Here is a 19,025-nt window from a genome sequence, read left to right as displayed (position 1 = left end):
GCTTAGCTGGAGGGAGTGACTTCTGTTAGCTTTTTCTGTGACATGGGGGCCTTTGCTCAGGCCAGCTTTCTCTTTTTCTCTTTTGCAGGGGCCTACATCTTCTTAATGAGAAGGCAAAATCAGGTATTTTAGGAAAGTGTTCTTTTAGTATGAGTAGCAAATGTCAGTTGTTTGAGGAAAAAAAAAATTCCAAGATTATTGCCAGCGTTGTTTGCCTGTGGTTGTTCATAGAAAAGTTAAAGCTAAGGAACTAGTGTAATTTCATTATTTAAGCAGTCAAGGTCTTGACTTGCTGTGAGAGTCAGAGCAGGTAAGGTGCAGAAGCATTTCAGACAGGTAAAAGGGTTGGGCAGCAGGTGCTCTGGAAATTTGTGGCCACACCAGGGAACTAAATTAAACACATTCCTACGAAGGATAAAAGCAATGTAACTCCAGTAATTCCAGCATATATTCTATATTGGCAACTTCTTACTGCTTCATTTCCCAGGAATACTATAAAGTGCTTCATTAGGCAGGCATTTCCAGGCTAGTATTTTTTAAATTAACATTTCAAATAGATCACTGTTCTTTTACAATATTGGTCTAGAAGTGATGCACAAAGCAAATGTGTGGAGCAGGGTGTCTTATGCTGTTTTTTTATTGTTCTTACCCCTAGGGAACTTGAGTGTATTTTTGATTTTGACTTTTCTTCAAGGTTGTTTATGCACTTCAAGGTCTGTAAGCAAAGATGAAATGTTTCCTGGCAAAATGACCATACCTTTTTAGTAGCTGAAAATTTATATAGGTTAAAGTAAATATATGGTTGCTCTTGGTGTTATGTAGTAGCTGTAGAACCATCCTTACCAGATTTCATTTGTAAATTTGATCAAGCATAAAATGGGAAAAGAAGAGCAAAATTACACTGCTGGTTCTTTTCAGTCTCAGAGCCAACCCCTTGCAGGTGTTGTGCAGGGTGCTTGTATGCTTACCTAGGCAGTTCCTCATGCTTAGCAAAGTGATAATTAGAACAAGATAAAAGCAAGTACAGCAGGGGGTGTGGCTGTTCTAGGAAGAAGAAGACTCTGTTACTGATACTGTTTCGGTGTCTAACAGAAGTTTTACTAATTTTAGGTTTGATCTTCCATTTATAAAAAACATGAAGAACATACCAAACAAACAAAAAACTCAAAAAAAATAATAACCCCCAAGCACTTTTATGTTGTGATTTTTAAAGTATGCATGTTTATGCTTGATTATGTGTTTCCCTACCTGATAATTATAGGATGCAGTATATATGACAGTATTTTTGTATATCATTTCTCTTGGAAGAGAAAATCCAATTTTTTCAAATTTATATCAGATGGTAAGTTAGGCTTTATTTTAATTGTTAGAGAAATTCTCTGTTTTTAAACTGTTAGTAGGACCAAAGAAGATTGAATGTGTAACAGTTCTTAAAGGACTGGTGTTATAGGTGGATGCCTAAATAACTAGAACAGATTGTGACAGAATAACCTGATGTTTTCCTGGTAAAAGAACAGTTTCATGTGATGAGAGGTGTTCAGCTTTACAGCTTCCTTAGATTGCTTTCTGGCTAATTTCAAAATTTAAGTATCCTTAATGTGTCCTAACGTGTCCTTAAAAACTTACACGGTGTAGTTTATTTTTTTAAATGTTTTTCCAATGGAAGTTAAATTAATTCAAGGTCAAATTAAAAGATTCTCTTTAAGCAAATTATTTTTTTTTCCTAGTGTTGGGCCTATTAATCTAAAAATATTCTGGATTATGTGTTTTGGAGAAAGGTTTTCATGTTATGTGGCAATCTTGGTGAATCCAAGCTATTTTTCTAATTAGTAGAATGAAATATGGTTTAGGGCCTGTATTTTTGCACTGGTGTCAGTTAGTATGTATTTTTATGTAGAGTTTTTTGCATGTTTGGGATATAGCCTATTGAGACTGTTAATAGAAAGTGGTACTATAGAAAGTCCAGGTTCGACTATTTTTTTATGAGAACAATTTTGTTGTGGTTTGTGTTCTTGTTTCTTTGTTGTCTGAAGAGCTAAGATATAACTGCAATTGAAGTGACAAAGCTGACTGTCTGGACTCTGATTTCCAGCTGTGTACTTTGGGAAAACCAAGGAGAGTTACTGAAAACGGGGCACAAAAAGTGAAGTTAAGCTTTACCGAGACTAAAACCATTCTAAATATTTTAAAATATTACAAATTATAGTATTCATAAATGTAGCTAGTCCTGTAACTTACCTACTGTAATCCAGTGTTTTTTTTAAAACTCTTTTCTGTCTTCTTGTTTCTTTATTTTTCCAGTGCTCATCAGCCTAATCTGAGCAAGACTGATTTATCCTAACAGTGTTTAACAGTTCTGTAAAGGAGTGGTGGGTGTTCCTATTTACGTATAGCTACTACTTTTGTGGGCTTTAAATGCCCAACCCTTGGGACTCTTGAAAAATTCTTACCTGTGACCAAAGGTGGGAGTTCATTTGAAAAATATTTAGAAAGATTGAATGGGTTCTCTGACACAGAGACTTCCTGTTCCAAACTGTCTCTTATATGTCTGTCACCATAAAAATGGATCCAAATCTTGTAGTAGTTAGTAGAAAGATGTCAGTTAACTCCCACAGGATAAAGAACATTTAGGTTTAAGAGCAGATGTACTGGAATTAGGTACATCTGTCAGCCAAAAGATAAGCTCTTGTCTGTATTGAACTGGTATCTTAAGAGAGACTTTTATAGTCATCTTGCCTTTAAAAGCTGAATCACAGTAAGTGGGTAGATTGTATTATATATAAAGTTATTTTCATTAAAAAAAAAAAAGGAGAGGATTCTTTTTTTTCTGTTATTAAGCAGTAGTTCCATACCTGTAGCAGAACCCTCTGGTGTCATAATCACTGCTTGTGGAATTTTATGTTCCCAAGTATTTTGGTTTTATTACATTTTGGAATACCTTTGAGACAGTTTTCTTTTAAAGTGACTAGAAGTTCCAATGATGTGTGCTTCTTAAAATCTGGATATTTACACAGAGAAATTCCTGCAGGTCATGAGAATGTACGCAAAGTTTAAAATGAAATGTTCTTCTTTACTTAAATAATTTTGATGATGGTTGTAAATGGAGACTAGGAAAACTTGTCATTTCAAAATGCATGATGCATTCAAAGTAAATGAAATCTCTTTTCACTAGTCCTTGTAGTCCTCATTTACTTGAGTAGTCTCAGGATTGGTTTTGGATTTGTGTTGGGTGTTTTTTTTTTGTAATTCATTACAACTTTTCTTAGGCTTCTATAGGTTTCTTCAGGCAACGTCCTGAGGTTGTAGGTGCTACAAAGGATACTCGTTTTATGTTTGCAAAACAGGAGAGAAAGCTTAGCGCTTTTTGACTGCAGGGAACCAGATGTCATTTGGAGATGTCCTTTTTGGGCTTTATTGAGATGGAGGATTACAGTTGTCACAGATGCCACCAGTGCCACAGCTTCCTCCCACCCCAGTGTGACTCTTCTGAGACTAGGGCAACAGACCTTCGTCCTGGAAGCCCCTGGCAGAATCACTCTACACTGCTTCAAAATTTGCACTCCTCTGGGAAGTCCATCAATCTGTGGTCCTGTATCTGATCTGTTATAAGAGAACACATGTAGAAATAGCTTAATTGTATCTGTCATTTCCCTTGTAAAAGTTTGAATGCTATGTCATTCTTATTTTTCTTTGCTACACCCTTGTGAGATTGGTTTGTATTGTTGCCTTAGTTTTTAAAAATCAGGTACTCAGCCATGCTACGATGATTATTTAGTCATTGACCAGATTCAAAGCTAAGAGCAAAACTCTGACCAAAAATTGCAAGTGTCAGTCAAGTTCAGCCTATGTAATGTAATTTAATTCTCTTAAAATAAAGCTATTTCTTGTCACAAGTGGAGATTTTATTTATTGCTAAAATACATGCTCATAATGTTGTTATTATTGCACTCCAGTTTTACTGTAAGTATCGCTGCCAAGAATTCTGCTAGGGCAGCTCTGGAATTCCTGCACAGAATAGACTTCCAAAACTCCAGCCAATGTACAGCTTCTTTCTGTAGAACAGGTAGACCTTGACTGTGATAATAAATTACTTTAGTGAAACTGTTAATGCAAGAGCTTTGAATATTTTACTGTATCATATTTTCATAGAAATCTGGATGATGTTCAGATATTAGTAGTGAAATAATAACACTACTAAATACACTAATAATTCAAATTCAAATAGCTGATACTATTAAACATTTCCTGTACTTTCCTCCTACAGGAGCATTTTGTACAACATAAAAATAAGCAAGCCATGACTTTTCTGGTATGAATCAATGTGGTAGTATTATGCAATACAACTCAAAAATGTAATTTAATTTAAATTTAATTTAATAGAAGGATGGCAGGAAAGAAATGGATGAGTGTGAGTGTGGCAGTATAGTGATTTTTTTTTTTTTTTTTTAACTTGAAATCAGAGGGAATGAGGTACCAAGAAGATTTTGATAGTGTGGAGCAGCAGTTGCTTCAGATCTGGCTGAAATGGGTTACCCACAGTTTGTTTAGAATGTGATTAGCTGTCATTTGACAAATATATGTCATCCTTCATGTCCTTCTGGAGAAGTTGTTTCAAGATTCTGTTTTCTTCTCTTTCTTCATGTTTCTTCCTCTTTGAAGAGAGAGAGTGCTAGGTAGGAAAGGAGAAGGAAGAAAAGGGGGTGAAAGAGGGTCTTTTGGCTCTTGCTTTTTTTTTTGGTGGCTGAGTCTCTGACTAGCGACAGCCTGAGTCTATCCACTGTGTTCTGCTGTTTATAAAAACCAAGAGCATCTGGAAAGGAGCAGAGGTGCTTTCTCTGTATGCTCAGGAAGATCATTTGGTCTAGGTTCACAGCTGCAGAGTTGTTTGCCTAAGAAGAGCAATGGGATTTTTAGTGGTTTATATTTTGAATAAAGACAGTACACAATATCTTTTAAAAAATCCATCCATTTTCTGAGGTGTTGATTTAGTCTCTGACGAAACAAATGACTGAAGAATTTCACTGAGCTGTACATCCACCACTGCTGGAGAAATTCAGATACTTGTGTAATTGTCCACTTACATTAATATCCAGTTTGTACCGAATACCTTCTTTCCTGCTGTTCCTTAAGTGGGCTTGTAATGCTTATTAAGTTTTCTTTAGTTACCAACTCTTTTTTTTTTTTTTTTCTTCTTAACCAACTGCTACTTCTGCAAATTCTTTCAAAATACTTCATTTTACCTCAGTTTTGAAAAAGAAAAAAGAATGGTGTGGAAAAAATGATGTGGAACGAGTGTTATAATTAAGCCAAAAATATGTTCTTGAGGTTATTTTCTACACATTAAACAGAAAATGGTATTGCTGACTCTTTTTTTTTTTTTTTTTCCCCCTGGGTAGTATGTTTAGGATTATTTGCATGCATCTTTCCTAAGAAAACTGTATAAAGTGGTAAAGGTCTCCTGTGCTGTGTCTTCCATGTTGATTTGGTTGCAGCTGTCTTTACACCAATCACAGTTTTTTAATTTATTTTTCATAGTACTGCTCTCCTTCCCCTTTCGTGAGTTTCATTAAACAACTGGACCAAACAAACTTCTGAAGAGGGTTTTGTAGTCAGAACATTTGGAGACAGACTTGAAGACAATTAATTGAAATAGTATTTCTCTTTTTTGCTGTTTTTGTTGTCCTTTGTATGTTTTTCTTCTTTAGCTTACGGATGTTCACTGCCAGAAGAAATTTCCTTGGCCTGTCCTCAGTAAAATGCTAATTTAAATAGCCATTGATCTAATTAGAAGATAATTATTTAAATTCTTATTATGTTACTTGTTTCAGAAAATACTGTGACGATCAGCAGCAGGATTCAGCTTTCCCTTGTGTCCATCTCTGCTAATATGTGTTAATAATGGCATGAAAATTGAGGTTAACACTTGTTCCCTATTTTTCCATAGTCTCTCTGTTGTAATTTCTTGCCAACCTCATAATTCTTTTGTTGGATTAACAAAAACAATAATTGGCTTATTGGTTTTAAATGTGTGTGCATTCATGCATTTGTGGATTAGACAAGAGTTAGTGCTCCTTTTCTTCTAAACTAAATTGTTGTTTTTTTCTTGTCTGTTTCCACTCCTTCAATCTTTCCTCCACTTCCATCCTTCCCCTGCCCCCATTTTCCCACTAAAAATATCCTTAGGAATGACTTGCTGATGGTGTGTCGCCAGCTGAATATGGAGGACTCTGTCGCGGAGATCATGCGCCAGCTGGGAGCAGATGAAAATGGAAAAATTTCCTTCCAGGATTTTAGTCAGTGCCGCATGGAACTGGTACAAGAAATCAGGAAGGAGGAAGTGGAGCTTTCTGTCAAATCGGATGACTCTTGTAAAAAGAAAAAGTTAAGGGATAGGATAGCTTCCTGGCCAACTAGCAGCAATAACAGTTTAGGTAGGTATGACTTTTAAATGTCCTGTTGGTGTAGTTTAACAAAACATAAAAGCCAGGCGTTTTGCTAGCGGTTTTATTGGCGTCAGGATTTTCTCTAAGGGGTTTTGTGAATATGCTTTGGCATAATTTCATCATATACTAGGGTGCTGTTGTAACTGATATAGTTTGGTTATTGGTATGTAGACTAGAATGTGTGCAGAACATCCTCTCTAAAAACCCTACTTGCACAAGACAACCATCTCTCTTAAAAGGACAAGAGCTGCAGAACTCAGCTGGTAACTGAAGATCCAGTGAGCTCTTCATTGCCTAAAAAGCCCATATGAGTAGGTAGGTAGAAATATTACAAATGAGAACATAAATCATCTTGTTACTTTATCCTTCAGATGTAATATACTGTAAGACTGTGGATGTTTCTTGGGTGCTTTAAAAATCAATCCACTTAGTTGGGGATTTGAGTCCTGCAAGTGGCCTATGATTTAGAGAATACAAAAATTCTTCTTGCCTTTTGCCTTCCCTCCACCCAGGAAATACAAATAGAAATGGGGAAAAACAAACTAACAAACCAAACCAAACAGACAAAAACCCCCACCACCCTCATAAAAATAACTTGCCATGCCATCCACAGGAACATGGGATGTAGGCAGGGATTACCTGTGTTGTTGAGTCCAGTCCTTGACAGCACTGTGATCAATCAACATTAGATCAAGATTAGATGTTAACAGCTGCAAACTGCTTCTTTTCACCCTCTTAACAGAGACTGGAGGACACAGCTTCTGTGGTCAAAAATCCTAAAATGCAAGGTATTTTGGAGAAAGTTGGGCATGTTTAAGTGCTGTAGCTCCCTAGAGCAGCTGCATACTAGCTAAACGTGACTTCTGGCCCGTGATCTGGAACTGACCTACATCCACGCCTCAGAAGGCAGCCATCAACTTCTGATCATATTTAGTTAGAGCTGTGTCCCCTCAACTTTTTGTTTACACTATATAAGCCTAGATTTATAAAATAATTTTTTAACAAGACATCCTGCATTAATCATCCCAACAGTCTTTTTTTGCTTGTGTCTTAAACTAAGTTAGGAATATTTTTTACAATCAGATATACTTCCTACAACTTCCTGGAGAGTTTGCTTATCTGTGTTCTGGCTTCACATCTAACTGACCTGTTGTCAGAGTTCATTTCTTGCTGACCAGGTTCTTTCAGATACTCCATGTGTGGAGTGTGTCATGTTTAACATCAGATTTACTTATTTGAAGGTAGTTGATGTTACATGAGATTTATGATTTAGCACAGTGATACAAAACATACTGAAAACACAAATACAAATACAAAAATAATTGCACATAGCAGAACATAGCCATTTGAATACACAGTTCAGTCACAATACCAATGTGATTCTCCACATTTCTGATATGCTCATCATCATGATAAGGGGCATACCCAGTGTTGCTGAGAAGACACATGTGGGTTGAAGCCAGCTCAAGCCTATTGTTCTCTTTTATATCCTTCTGGTAGTTTACATTTTCGTAGTCTTTATGGTGGGCTGAGTAATGTATACACCCTCCCCCATGTTGGCCTGGCCAACTCAAGGAGAAATGCACACTATTTTTCATGAACTCAAGGAGAAACACACCACCAAATCATTCACTCAGCTGTTGATAGCTGTGTATCTAAAGCAAAGACCACCCTCTGGTCCACTTGGTGTTAAGATCAAGTCAGATTCTTTGCAATAGCTGTGATCAGTAAAACTTAGCATTATTCCCTGAGTTTCATGGGCACATTGCCCTGACCCATCTCCTCTAAGCCGCCTTCTGTGATAAGGGTTTACTGGTCAATAACAGTTGTCTTTATTTTTTTTCAGTAGTCCATCTCCTAGAATGTAAAACTGGGCACATGTTGATTTGGGGGGGTTTTGCTGGGTTTGGGGTGTGTGCGTAAATTTATTTATTTGGGGGGCACGGGTTTAGTATGTTTTTCTCTCTTCTAGTAACTGCACCATTTTTTTGGCTGGTCATCTCAGGTATTCCAGTTTTCCTTGTCTGCTTTGTATCCTTGGTCAATTCTTTATCTTCATGCTTTTTAGACTGGCTGCACTTCTCACTCATTATCCAGCCATCTCACGTTCATCAGTTTTTCTTTTTGGCTTCTTAGCATAGCAGATCTGTTTCATAGCTCTGTTTATTGTCTGTCTCATCTGTTTTGCTTCTTCTTTTGTTATAGAGGTGTGTTGTTAACATTTCCTGTTTATCCTTCTTCCGTGTTTGTTCTTGAATTGCAAGACAATTAACTCTGTAGTTTCTTGGCCCATTTCTCTCCTTTGCTGTCTATACTGCATCTTTATAATCCTTGAGGTCAACTGCATTTCCACCACATGAGTCTTCTTCAGGAGCTGTATCAGACAGCAGTGCAAAACCAAGATCATGCCCAATACCTTTTTGTTCTTGTTGTTATTGGACTGAGGATGGTGTATGTTCTGTAGCTCATGTAATTATCTTCTGCCTCTGTTGGCTGGCTTTTCAATGCTGCCACTGTTCCCTGCAAAGCAAAAAACTTCTTCTGCCCTCAGACTACTATACAAACATTTCCTGTGCTGGCCAGATTTCTCAAAATGTTGATTTAAAAACTTTCTTACAAACCAGCCTAATTATTGTGGTTTGTAATAATCAAGGGTAAAAGTTTCTAAGCTTTACTGGGGAAGGGTCTGCCTTATAGTCTCAAAATTTATCCCACAAAGAAATCTTATTAATTGCTGCCAAAAAGAGTCATAAATAAACATTCAATTTTATTATTATATACAATTCAATCTCTACTACTTTTTCCTATTTTCCAATTACTGTAAGTTGTACAAGAGTAATTTAATGAAATTTTAAAGTTGATGACTAAATTCATATTTATTTTCATATTTTTTCCCATAAAATTTAAGTCCAGGAGACCTTTGAATTTTCTGCCTTAGTACATTTATTTCTATGCCAGTGAAGCTTGGAGTACTGTACTGTGTTTTCAAACCTATAGGGAATTCAGGGGTTGTGTACTTGTCCTTGAATGTTGCACGTCCTGTAAGAATCTTTAGTAATTAGAAAACATATGGAGATGCTTTCCCATGCAAACAAAAACAAAATGAGAGGAAATAATAATGAGCGTTTGGAATGCAACTATTTTTTATTTGGTAATAAAAGAAAACCATTGTGGCAGCACTGTTCAAGATGTTGTACAGATCTTTTTTAAGGAGGCAGGGAAACACCACTGTAATCTATTTCTGTGTTATAAACAGTAGGCAAAGTATGGACATAATGAGAGCTGAGAAATTATACTTGCAGTCAAGTTTCAATTATGATCTGCTTATGCTTCCATACTTTTCATGTCTTTAAGGACTCACAAATGTACTCGTTAGTGATCAAAGAGTTCATTGTGCTATATTGACTGTTTGCTATTGCTTTCTAAACATTTAGTCAGGAGACACCATCATGTGCAAATTCAAACTTGGTGGATAGTCTCTTTGTGGGATTTTTTGTTTGTTTGTTTTGTTTTGGTGTTTGTTTTTTTTTTTTCAGACATTGCTTTTCATAAACATTATTTTCAAAGATAGTTTACAGGGCTTCTTTCAATACTAACTTTATAATGTGTCAGCTGCTGATAATCTGTGAAAGCTTTTATCATATATCCATGCGGGGTGCATAAATTACAAAATTTCAAAGTTCATTTGACTGCCACTGAGTAGCTGCCCTGGTGATCTGAAGCAAAGGAATCCAGCCTCAGCCATGGGCTTGTTTTACACTGCAGGTTGATTGTTGACTGTGCAGATATTACCACTCAGACACCATTTTGCGTAGGCCTTTCTTATAATAGTAAGTTATTAGAATGATGCTTTTTGCTGCTTGGATATCAGCAACTCAAAGCTCATATAATGTACTGTAGTATTTACCCTACACTATTAATGTAAGTGTGAGCTTTAGTAATTATTTGCAAGTAACAAGCAGTAATTTTTTTCTATAAGTGAAATGGAATGTGACCTCTGTTAGTTAATGTTCTGGCATTGTTTAAAATATAATAAAAATTAATAAAGTAACTTTTGAAAGTGTTACTGGAGTCTTGCAGTGATCACATGCTACATTTCAGTAGGAAATTCAGAAAGGATGTCAGTTACTGGTCAGATCTGTGTGTCCTGTTTCCAGTTATGGAGACTGAAAGCCATGATGATACAATAAATCTGTGTGAATCATCTAGTGAGTGATGGAAGTGGATGGCTTGTTGAATGAGACCCTACAGTACAGCAGAACTACACCTCTAATGATTTAAGGCAGGAAGTTTCAGTAAAGTTGTGACTTCTGTCAGGTTTTTCCATGTTATATAGTTTTAGATGTGTCATATAAAAATTATAATTATTTATATTATATGTTGTATGGATTTGTCTAGATCTTTACATGTAATTAGCAAATTGCCATTTTTTTCCCCTGTGATCAAGAGTAGTCTATTTCCAGTACCCATTGTCTTTGAGGGTGAACAAGAAATGAAGAATTTGTATTGTTTATTATAAAGTTCTTTCTTTAGTCTGGTGAACGCTTTCCTGTCCCTGAAAGCTGCGTGTAGTTGTTGTTCTGATATCATATTCAAGATAAATAGTTACGAATACCAGAGTCCATAACCAATCTTTGGCTGTAGGTTAGTATTTAGTTAATTAATTCATAGAGAGCTCCCCTGATCTCTTTACTGAAAATGAGTCCCTTGAAAATATGATATGATAATTTATTTATATTGTGGATCAAGAATGCGAGTTAATCAGAGGAATGGTAGAAATTCAGCCTCAAAATACGCTTATGGTTAAACATGAGAGGCCAGCTGGGACTGAGAAGTCATTACTTTTTGCTTTGCATTAATTCTGTGTTTGATCTTACTGCAAATAAATGGCTTTCAAGAACTGATGCAGTGATTAAATTTATGCTATATTTAATTAAAAACTGCACAGCTCATATGGACTGAAGGGTGTGCTGTGGATGTTCTTGAGATTTATGAGGAGAGTTTCACCGTAGATTTATTTGACTGGAGAAGCTATGAATATTTGCTGGTCCAAATTTAATACATACAACCTTCCATTAACTGTAGGTCATTCAGTTTATTATTTTTAAATGTTCTTTTGATATCACTATCTCTGTGTAAAGGAGCAGAATATAGGTAATTAGCATTTTAATTGTTTTGAAACATAGAGTGCTAAATTCTGTGAGCAGCAGAACAAACAAACCTGGATTTCCAAGGGATTTATGATTGAGAGATGACTAGTTTTATTAAAACTATACTGTATAGTATATGTTATTATGCATTCCCTCCCCCTCTAATACTGTCTTACAGAACCAAGTCTGAATCCACACTGGTCATTAGCACTTGCTGTGTCCTGCAGCCAGCAATAGCACAGTTTACTCTTTTTTTTTTTTGTATCAGGAACAAAGTCATTTTGCTGTACTTCGATTTCTTCACCCCTTCTTCCATTTGTGTGAGATTTTTAATTTTTTTTTTCCATAGTATATCTAATCAAGGTTGAGCATTGCATCACAATGCATTATTTTTCTCAGCAGAAGCACTAACAGGTTCTATAATCTCTGTGCCTTCTATAGAACTTACTGGAAATGAGTATATTTGAGACATCAACAACACTATCAAATGTTATTGAAATTACCAAATAGCTTAAAAACTTGGAGGGAAAGGGGAAGGCAGGCAGATCATGCCTACAGGGGGAATGCAGGAAGCTGCCCTTCTTGATAGCTGCTGCTACAAAGAGTCAATAGAATGTTTGTCCCAGGCACAAGCGTGTAGCTAGAGCAGGAGCCAAGTCCTTGGCCTTCTTAGCACCACATAGCTCAACAGAACACCACGGGTCTGGCTTGTTCCAAAGTAATATTACTGCTGTCCGTGTTTCCTGGTCAACTCCAGTGGCAAGACATGGAGCTGTGGTTTGTTATGTTGACTGTGGAACTATATTAACAGCATCACTTCATCACTTTTGTTCAAGTTTATGCTCTACACAAACTGTGATAAGCTTGAGAAACAGAAATGTTATGTCTGGGATTTTTCATAGATGTCATGCTTCATTTGGTTCAGCAATGAACACTGATATATCCCACTCTCTAGCTTCTGTAAAACAAAGGTTGCCTCTCAGCACACTTGTTTACCCTCTCGTGCCTATCTGGTGATGTGCTCTTCAGCTGCCACTTCTAATATCACCAGTGTAGATCTGCTGTATATTATGTTTCATAAAATAAACAACAAAATAACAATGACAGACAACAAACACAGGATGGTTTGTTTGTTTGCTTTAGTACAGATGAACTGAAGTCAGATCCAAATTGAGATTGCCTTGAATGTTAGATAACCTGGGGGAAAACTGATTGTTCACATACAGAGAAAATTGCCCTGTGAGGGTAAATAACTTTTTTTCCAAAGTACAATGCATGTAGTATAAATACTGTACTTTGAAGGTATGTTGGAACCTCATTAGCTGCTGTATGATTTCAGGTTCTGTGTGCCCTTTTTCCTATTACTGTATACAGCCCTTTTTTGTAGAATCATAGAATGGTTTGGGTTGCAAGGAACCTTAAAGATCATCTAGTTCCACCCCCCCTGCCATGAGAAGGGACACGTCCCACTAGACCAGGTTGCTCAAAGCCCCATCCAGCCTGGTCTTGAACACGGCCAGTAATCCTTGGCTTCCTTGGGCAACCTGTTCCTGTGTCTCACCACCTTCATAGTGAAGAATGTCTTCCTTATATCTAATCTAAATCTACCATCTTCTGGTTTGAACCCATTACTCCTCATCACTACAAGCTTCTGTAAAAGGTCCCTCCCCAGCTTTCTTGCAGGCCCCAAGAGATTATTAATTTCCTGGGAAAAAAAAAAAACATTATTGTCTCTGTTACTATAAACTTCAAAGGAAACATGAGATTGAGTTTCTTGAGTGGGATGCAGTTGTTAGCAATTAGTGTCTCACAAAATTTAGTTTGGTAATTAACACCATGTTCTAGGAAACTTCTGTTTCTGGACTGCTTCAATCATCCCTTTTTTGTGGTTGAATAGAGGAAGTGGTTGTCATATCAACAATATATCATTTAAGATTCAAGGACAGGTGTATGAGGATGTCATGTATAGTATGCTGGGGTTTTGTTTTTATTTCATTATTTACCAAAATGGCCAATGGCAGTCTGCTGGCAACTAATGAAAACATGATACTTTACATTTCTACAGTAACTGAAATTAATTTGAGGGTGGTAATTTGACTGAAATTCCACAAACATTTGTTGATGTGCATGGCTTGGGCTACTGGTTTAACAGGCCCAGATGCCTCATCCACAGAGCTGTGTTGCTGGGAAATTGTGATGAGAGACACATCACTAAATGTTTTACTTTCTAAAGACTTTATAAGGATTTGGTTACCTGATACGAATTTTGATTGTGTACTTTATGGTTTGGTTCTTTTCATGTTCATTCTTTTATCTGTCTTAATTTTCGTGTAGACATTCAATTTATTTTTCTTAAGATTTTAGGAAGTTTTTTATGCTTGGTGAAAATCTGCTTAGAGAAGTATGTCATGGCATGCAAACACCCCCCCGAAAAAAGAAAAAAAAAAAAAAAAGAGGTGGTTAGCATTAGTTTAGTAGGTAGAGAGAGAATGCTGTTAAGTTTCAAACTGTTCTGATTTCTTTTAAGGTCCATGTAAGTATTTCACAGCTTTACTCTACAGTTCTACACTATAGTGAGCCTGGCAGCACAAAATTCCATTTTTCTTGAATTCTGAATATACCAACATTTATGATACTTCAGTGAACCTAAAATACTCTTGAGGTTTTGTGAACATTTGAAGAAAAATACCAGTAGAAAGTGAAAGTATTACAGCTTTGGTTCATATATCTCTTGATTAAGCTAGCAAGAAATCTCAATGCAGATGGACAAGGTATCTTATCATAGTGACGTTTATCACGGGAATTTATTGAAGTTACTTTAAACAGCTTTGTTGCAATTCACCAACTGAAATTTTATCTGTGATTATGGAATCCTGTGGGTGTATGTGTCATCAAATTAAACTTTAAAAAAAAACTCTTAAATGTGATATCATATGTCAAAGTTATAAATAATTGTGAATTGTAAGGAATTAAGTAACAGCTGGGGATAGCTAAATGAAGAGGAAAACTCAGAAAAGACAAAATCTTTAAACAAATGTTTCGGACAAGATTTAGTTTGTCCTGCTCTGATTGACCTGACTGCTACCAATGGATCCACATATACACAGATGGTCTACTCCTCTACTCTACAAAAGGCCAGAAACAAAGAGTTCCTGTTAGGGAACATTCCTCAATGTTTTCTGTAACATGAATTTCACCCAAATAAATTACAGGTCATGACAGGCAAGTGCTAGTGGTATTAGGAAGACAATTAAATGAACACTTGTGTAGAATCGTGTGTATATAACCACAAGCTTTTATATTGCACTTTTAGAGAAGTCTGATATATCCTTTTAGTACAAAAAGGATTAATTTAACTGGAGTTGAAATGTTACTTATATAATTTGAAAACAATTATACATTATTCTATTACTTGTCTAACAGAAATGTTGTGGAACCAATTTTTTTATTCCCTTGCTTAGTAGTTCTAATAACACCAGTTTTACAACATCCTTAGTACCTAGGAAATTTCATTATAATAGTTTTGTTCAATACAGAAGCTTCATGTTGTATATGATTGTAATTGTAGAATAACAGGGAGAACTACTATAGGATGTGTGTGTAAACACAATTCTTAAACACATATTTAGGAACTATAGATTCCTAGGTATCAGGTCAGCTATCAGCTTTTGATGTGCCACGATACTCAATGATCTCTTCTTTCTGATAACTACAGTGAGAGCAAGAGTTGTATGTCAATTCATGACTGAATTTTCAGTGACAACTGAAATCTCAGTTTTGTCAACTCCAGAGTTTCTCTGCAGAGCTGATACTTGAAAGGTACATGACCCAGAGGACAGCATCTTAACAGCAAGGGTTTGGAGTCTGTTGGGAAAATACTGGGCAAATGAAGAGATTAGGGTTAAGCCCAACATAAAATACTGGAAATGCCTTCCTTTATAACGGTCATCTCTCCTTGCATTTTCAGTAGGTGTTCTAAATTAGGAGTATAAAGTTAAATTTTTAAGAAAACTTGGTTAAAAATACAGTCACAATACAGTTATTAAAAAAAAAAAAAAAAAACAGTCTTTCCTGGATCCATCTGTGACTGACAGGTGATTTCTGAGCCAGCTGAGTTATTAAGTGCTTCCTGTGTAATAGCAGATGGTGCAATTTATGAAGGCCACTTGGGTCTTCAACAAAGCTACTGTTGTTAATTGAATGAATGTGAAAGCTCTTTTGGAGAACAGTGTGATTTTAGTAACAGAGATTTTTTGCATGTACTCCGTCGGTAGAAATATGTGCCATATTCTGTAAAAAGAGGAGTATTAGTGCGATATAACGAGCTCCCTTAATTATGTGTCTGTGCCTGTGCAGATAGAGTTGTTTCCCTTGTTCTTGTCAAGCCTGGGAGCTGGCAGAACCGATTCTCTGTCTCCCTGCCGAGCTAGTTCTGATTTTCCAGCTCAGTGGGCTGCAGATGTGTTTTGCTGTGCGATGTACTGCAGCCACAGGAGGGCAGCGGCCGCTCACGTTGTGTGTGGTACCCGTAACCGCCCGTACCCTACGGGAAGTACTGCTCGCAGCAGGACCTTGGGTCAGCTCCGCTGGACAGCTTGCAGCATGCACCTAGACCAAGTAGAGCAGTGCATGCCCTTCGTCTAAAAGTAATTGAATTAATCTTTAATTGTTGCCTGTACCTGTGGTAATGAATCATGCTAATTATAATAGTATAAAGTATTTTATACTTTTTGTTTTGTTTTATGTTATTTACTTACATGTTTAAAGATTCTCATTACAGTGAGGCAGGGGAAGCATCTCTGGGTTTTCTAAGTTGGTTTGTCATGCATAGCTGCTTTACATGCCGTTAAGGTGTTGACCTAAATCTACAGAATTAGTTGTCCTCTTGCTTCCCTTCTGGCTCGTTTTGTATTTGCACTTTTGCAGCTTCAGCTGTCTTGGCAAGGGGGTGGCATTATCCTAGCATAGTTTAGTCCCATTATATAGTTTATTGTTTCTCCCTGGCATTATACTGAATAAGTAATAAACACTGATTAGTAAACACTCACTTAGAATGCTAATACATATTTGAGAGAGAGCTAGATCATAAAGCAGAAAAGCTTTCAAACAAATAGAGTGGCATTACAGGCAATTACTTATGGCTTGATGCTTGCGGATTTAGAGTTTTGCTCTAGGGTGTAGCTCTAGGTTCTGTTCTGACTTTTCTATTACCTTCAACTGTGTGCTTGGACAAGTACCTAATTGTTTTTAATCTTCATTATGCTACATATGAAATTTTCCAGTGTTGCCCAGAGTTATTAAATGATCTAGTGTCTACTGTGGAATGTTCTGCCATAGGAAATTGTTGAGCCTAAAACATAACAAGATTTTTAAATGACTATATGGGAAGCAGAAGCACCAAGGATTAAATAGTTACTCATAAAATAAGAAAATTTTGTTAAATTTGTTTTAGGGTTTGAGGCCATGTCTGGTCATAGGGAATTGTAAGGATTATACATGCTGAAACAGCAACCCTACAGCTTCATGGTAGAGAATCTCTCTCTGAAGCATTAATTGTTTGTCACAAGCTACCTGATCATATTTTTGCATTATTTTGTAATGAAATAACTTGTGATTGATGTTTCTCTGAAACTTGAACTTCAACAAGAAGTTCTGGGATAATAAGAAAGGCAATGCTAACATAAATACAACGAACTAAACAGCTAAAATATTCACTTACTGCATTGGTATCCAGTAAACAAAAGAGATGAATTATGGTTTTCCTCTTTCATTCTATGATTAGTGCTGCTTTTTAATCTGACAGAGTAACTGGCATTCAGTGGTCCTTAGATATCATAATTTACATTGCTATTACTCTATACTGAATATTTTGTGCAAGTGCTTTTACTTTTCCTTCTGGATCATGTAATTTAGTAAATGATCTGTGCATTGAAAATTTTACTTTTTTTGTGTGTGTGTGTGTTTTTGTCAGTATGCGCAAGATGGGGATTAACTGTTGTGGAGCCATTTTTGGTTGGTTGGTTGGTTGGTTTATTGGTTTTCTAGAAAGATAACAGGCTTTTTCATGTGTCAGCACTGGCAGCCATAAGAGTCTACTGTGTCCTCAGGTGCACCAAGCACAGCATAGCTAGCTAGTTGAGGAAGGTGGTTGTCCCACTCTGCACTGCACTGGGGTGGCCCCACTTCAGCCCTGTGTGCAGTTTTGGGCCCCTCAATGTAAGAAGAACATCAGACTATTAGAGTGTGTCCAGAGCAGGGGATCAAGATGGTGAAAGGTCTCAAGGGCAAGACTTTAAAGTGACTGAGGTCACTTGGCTTGTTCAGCTTGGCAAAGGGAAGGCTGAAGGGTGACCTCATCACAGTCTAGAACCTCCTCAAAGTGAGGGGGCAACAAAAGAGGAAGTGATGATCTCTTCTCTCTCGTGACCAGCAACTGGACACTGGGCCACAAGGAAATGGAATGAACCTGTGTCAGGGAAAGTTCAGATCCGACATGAAGAAAAGGTTCTTCACTGAGGGGGTGGTTGGTCACTAGAAGAGGCTCCCTGGGAAAGTGGTTATGGCACCAACCTGTCAGAGTTCATGGAGCATCTGCATGTTACTCTCAGTCATATGGTTAAATTTTAGGTAGTCCTATGAGGAGCAGGGTGTTGGACCTGATGGTCCTTATGGGTCCCTCCCAACTTGAGATAGTCTATGATTCTATGTATTCTTTATACACAGTCTGTACTAGAATATTTTTCTGTTTTTGCTTTTTAGGTGCCTTATCAGGAGCCAGAGAAAGCTGGGAGTATGACTCAGGAGCAAGAGACCTTCAGAGTCCAGATATTCAGAGTCAATTTACACCACAGAAGATGTTCAAGTATGGTGGAAGCAATGTGACTCAACAGGCTGCTCTGCAAAAACTTCTAGCTCAGGCCTCAAATTTTAGCAGCTCCGTTGGAGGAAGCTACTTGGAACTTGCCAACACTGTAAGTGCATTTTGCCTCTGCTTGTAACTTTTGTAGAACTTTTTACTTGTTCTTGTTTTCTAAAAAGCATCAGTTTCAGTCTTAGAGGTTTTGAGCCCTCATGTAAACAATGCCATGCTGCTGTTGTCTTATTTACCAGAACATCAATATGGTTTTAGCAGTTGGTAGTTGTATCATATTTTCAAAGCTCCTCAAAAAGAGTTGCAGTCTGTAAGGAGCCAAACTGAAGTTCTTAATTTATACAATTTGACAGAAGAGTCATGTCTAAAAGCTCCCTACCAATTAATTTAAGTGTGGTGTCAGATTGTTCAGAAGTATCGTTCAGAAAAGTTATTCCCATGTTATTTTTTTACTGCCCACTGAATTCGTTGTTAATTATTTCAAACTCTTGGTGTGCTAGTGCTGTGCTTTTATATTTCTACACGAAGGAAGTGTTCTTTGTTGTAAAAACCTATGTAAAT

The 19,025-nt window shown here is 36.8% G+C and overlaps 1 protein-coding gene across 1 annotated transcript; it reads left to right on the top strand.

Moving 5' to 3' along the window:
- Nucleotides 1-6,189: 6,189 nt before the first annotated feature.
- Nucleotides 6,190-18,564, top strand: LOC103776997 (the record flags this gene model as incomplete). The annotated part of the gene is made up of 2 exons (XM_008944531.1): nt 6,190-6,431; nt 18,353-18,564. Coding segments are annotated over exons 1-2 (447 nt in total), but the record flags the coding sequence as incomplete, so codon positions are not given.
- Between the last annotated feature and the right edge of the window lie 461 nt (nt 18,565-19,025).

Source organism: Merops nubicus, unplaced genomic scaffold (assembly GCF_000691845.1).
Source record: "Merops nubicus isolate BGI_N331 unplaced genomic scaffold, ASM69184v1 scaffold35137, whole genome shotgun sequence".
Classification (NCBI taxonomy): Eukaryota; Metazoa; Chordata; class Aves; order Coraciiformes; family Meropidae; genus Merops; species Merops nubicus.
The sequence above is the reverse complement of the archived record's forward strand: the minus strand, read 5'-3'. Positions and strand labels throughout refer to the sequence as shown.